Raw genomic sequence first — 2,986 nt, forward strand, 5'->3', positions numbered from 1 at the left:
TCCGCGCCCCCCCCCCCCCCGCCGTTCTCTCTCTAGCCGCTGCCGCTCCTCCTCCGCTCTCCTCTTCTCCTCCAGCCGGCGGTTTTCTTCATCTTTCTAATGGGAGACGTGCAACAAGTCGTGGGTTTAATCCTGCCAGCTCTGAGAAACCCCCCAGCTCTTTGCACACCACGCTGCGCCACCAGCCAGCATGGTGGATCTCCTGGCAGCTCCCAAGGCGTGCGGCACCCGTAACGCTTCCGCGGCCTCAAGGTTCACCCACTAATGCTAAACCACTGTAAAAACCCCGGTGTAAAGCAACCTGAATGGGAAGCAAATCCAGAGCAGGCTTGCCCTGCCGTTCAGCCTTGGAGAGCTGCCTTCACGAAGGTCAAAAACCAGCCCCCTCACCCCAGTGGAGTTTGCCATCCTCGGGGGGCCGGGCTGCAGCCCAGCCCTCTCCCCCTGCGCCCGCCCCAGCAGCCCGGAGCCAAATTAGGACGAGATAAAAAGCATCTTGCCCTTCAAGACTAATTTCCTCCTCCCCTTGCACCTCGAGGCAGCAGGACCTCTGCGGCCAGCCCAGCTCTGCGCTGCTTTCCGACCTTCCGGCCCGTCCGTCACCCCCCCCCCTTTGCCAGAGGTCTGGATCCCTGACTCCGGGCAGGAGAGCCCAGGTTAGAGAGGGAAGATGCAGACGAAGAGAAATCATAGAATCATAGAATCATGAAGGTTGGAAGAGACCTCCAAGATCATCGAGTCCAACCGTCAACCCCACACCCCCATGCCCACTAAACCATGTCCCTCAGCGCCTCATCTACACGTCTTTTAAATACCTCCAGGGATGGTGACTCCACCACTTCCCTGGGCAGCCTGGTCCAAGGTTTAACCACTCTTTCAGTAAAGACATTTTTCCTCACGTCCAATCTAAACCTCCCCTGGCACAACTTGAGGCCGTTTCCTCTCGTCCTTTCACCAGTTCCTTGGGAGAAGAGACCGACCCCCCCCTCGCTACAGCCTCCTTTCAGGTGGTTGTAGAGAACGATGAGGTCTCCCCTCAGCCTCCTTTTCTCCAGGCTGAACAACCCCAGCTCCCTCAGCCGCTCCTCATCAGACTTGTTCTCCAGACCCCTCACCAGCCTCGTTGCCCTTCTACAATGTCCAGCTACATCCAAATGCCTCGTCCTACTCGTGCCCGGCTGCTGAAGAGAAGCGGCAGCACTCACCTCAGCTTTGGCCCAGAAATTATCTTTATTGACTCTCTTGATTTCGGACATTGCATTCGTCTTCTGGTAGACAGAGCCCTGGGGGGAGGCAGAAGGCAGCACGTGTGAGCGGCAGTCACTGAGCCATCACAATTTTTGCATTCCTCCGCGGAAATTTGTCCCCGCAGCTTTCTGGCAGCTTTCTCCTGCTGCCAGGGGACCAGCCAGACCCTCTTTGCCTTCCCCTGGCAAAGAGGGCACCCAGCCCCACACACAGCCACGGGCCAGCAGGCTGGGTTGAGGGGGTCAACGGAAGATATTTAGCGTGAAGAATAAAAAAAAAGAGACACTTTGCGATAGAATACAACAGCAAAACAAGTATGGTCCCCCGTTCAGCACACTCTGGGACTTTTTAGAAGTTACCGTAACTTGATGCTTTGCCCTAGACTTTAAAGAAGGGCTGGCTGAAGCCCAACGATGCGCACGTTGCCAAAAACGGGGACTTCCAGCCTGGTTTTCCTCTTGCCTCAAGCGAAAACCAGGTTGCTGAAACACTGCGGAGCCCAGGCTGGAGCAGCCAGCAAAGAAGTGACCGGGACACATGGGAACCTGGCACTGCCACACCAAAGCGGGGCCAGGGGGAGAGCGAGGGTCTTGCACAGCTCAGGTTTGCTCTTCGCCCACGTCTCGGAGCAGGGTCAAGCGATTCAGAGTCGGAGAGCACGTGCAGCTGAGCTTCTCCTTTGTACAGCTGAGGAACCTCACTTGCTTGGTGTATGTGTTGAAAAAACCACCTTCCTACAGAACATTTCCACACAGACAGAAAGGACGTTGCTGAGATCTCTGGCCTCGACACGTCACAGCACCGGAGGAAGCCTCAGTTTTCGTCTGCAAGCAGGTCAAAACGCCGCTGCACCAACGCGTCTTGTTCCCCTGTCCCTCGGCTGCACCGCAGCCTCGGGGAAGCCCCAGGCCTCGCAGATACTCTGCAAACTTGAAAAGCTGGAGCTTTTGTGTCTCTAAAAACCTGACTAGAACTGGGGGGGATCAGTCCTGCTTAAAAACGTGGTTGGGCCTATGGAGAGGAGAGCTTAGGCCTTCTGCTTGCCGCAAGGACATCTCGGCTCTGCCACCACCCCGTGCTCTTGCCCTGATTCACTCCGCAACGAGCCAGAGAGAGGAACCAGCCCCGGGCAAAATCATCGGTGCTTCCGCGGCCACGCCAAAGCACGGGGAGCCCCTTCCGCCGCAGGGTGACAGCGGTCCCAGACTCTGCCCCTGCCCAACTGTGAGCCCGGGGGGACCAGAAAGCCCCCACGGAGCGAACTCACCACGGGAGCTTGAGGGCCGGAGTCCTGGAACTTGCTGCTCTCCTTGTGGAAGTTGTAGTTGGCCCCGGAGGCCTTGGCAACCTTCTCCATGATGAGCTCAGGCTCCACGTCCTCCTCTGCGCGCGCGTTGATGGTGACGTGAGCCCCCTGAGCGGGGAGAAGGCCAGCACAGGAGTGAGGGGGCGACTCCAGGGGCCACTAAACCCACCACGCGGCTTCGGCGGGTCCCGTCTGCACTCCTGGAGCTCCCAAGGGAAGGAAAAGGGCTCAGGTGACAAAGGGAGGTCACCGGCCACTCTAAGATAACGCAACGCTGGGAAAGCAAATGCTTGCGAGGGAGAGAGAGGCTTGTTTCGCCTCCTCCGCAGTCTCCAGAGCTGCTTTCGACTGCAAGAGGTTCGTGCTGCGAATCAGCCTCTGAAACGCCCGGGTTATGCACCGCAGGGACTGTCAAGTGCCGGGGCAGCGCTC

The 2,986-nt window shown here is 58.1% G+C and overlaps 1 protein-coding gene across 1 annotated transcript in view; it reads right to left on the minus strand.

The window, feature by feature from the left end:
• The window catches only part of LOC103926195 (drebrin-like protein), a gene marked incomplete at its 3' end in the record, with an annotated part of 11,419 nt that overhangs the window by 7,171 nt on the left and 1,262 nt on the right, over positions 1 to 2,986 (minus strand). Inside the window, exons 4-6 of the mRNA XM_009335039.1 lie at positions 2,516 to 2,662; positions 1,206 to 1,283; positions 23 to 96 (exon numbers count right to left, since the gene is read on the minus strand). Coding sequence (XP_009333314.1) covers positions 23 to 96; positions 1,206 to 1,283; positions 2,516 to 2,662 — 299 coding nt within the window. The remainder of the gene's footprint in view (positions 1 to 22; positions 97 to 1,205; positions 1,284 to 2,515; positions 2,663 to 2,986) is intronic.

Source organism: Pygoscelis adeliae, unplaced genomic scaffold (genome assembly GCF_000699105.1).
Source record: "Pygoscelis adeliae isolate BGI_AS28 unplaced genomic scaffold, ASM69910v1 Scaffold690, whole genome shotgun sequence".
Taxonomy (NCBI): domain Eukaryota; kingdom Metazoa; phylum Chordata; class Aves; order Sphenisciformes; family Spheniscidae; genus Pygoscelis; species Pygoscelis adeliae.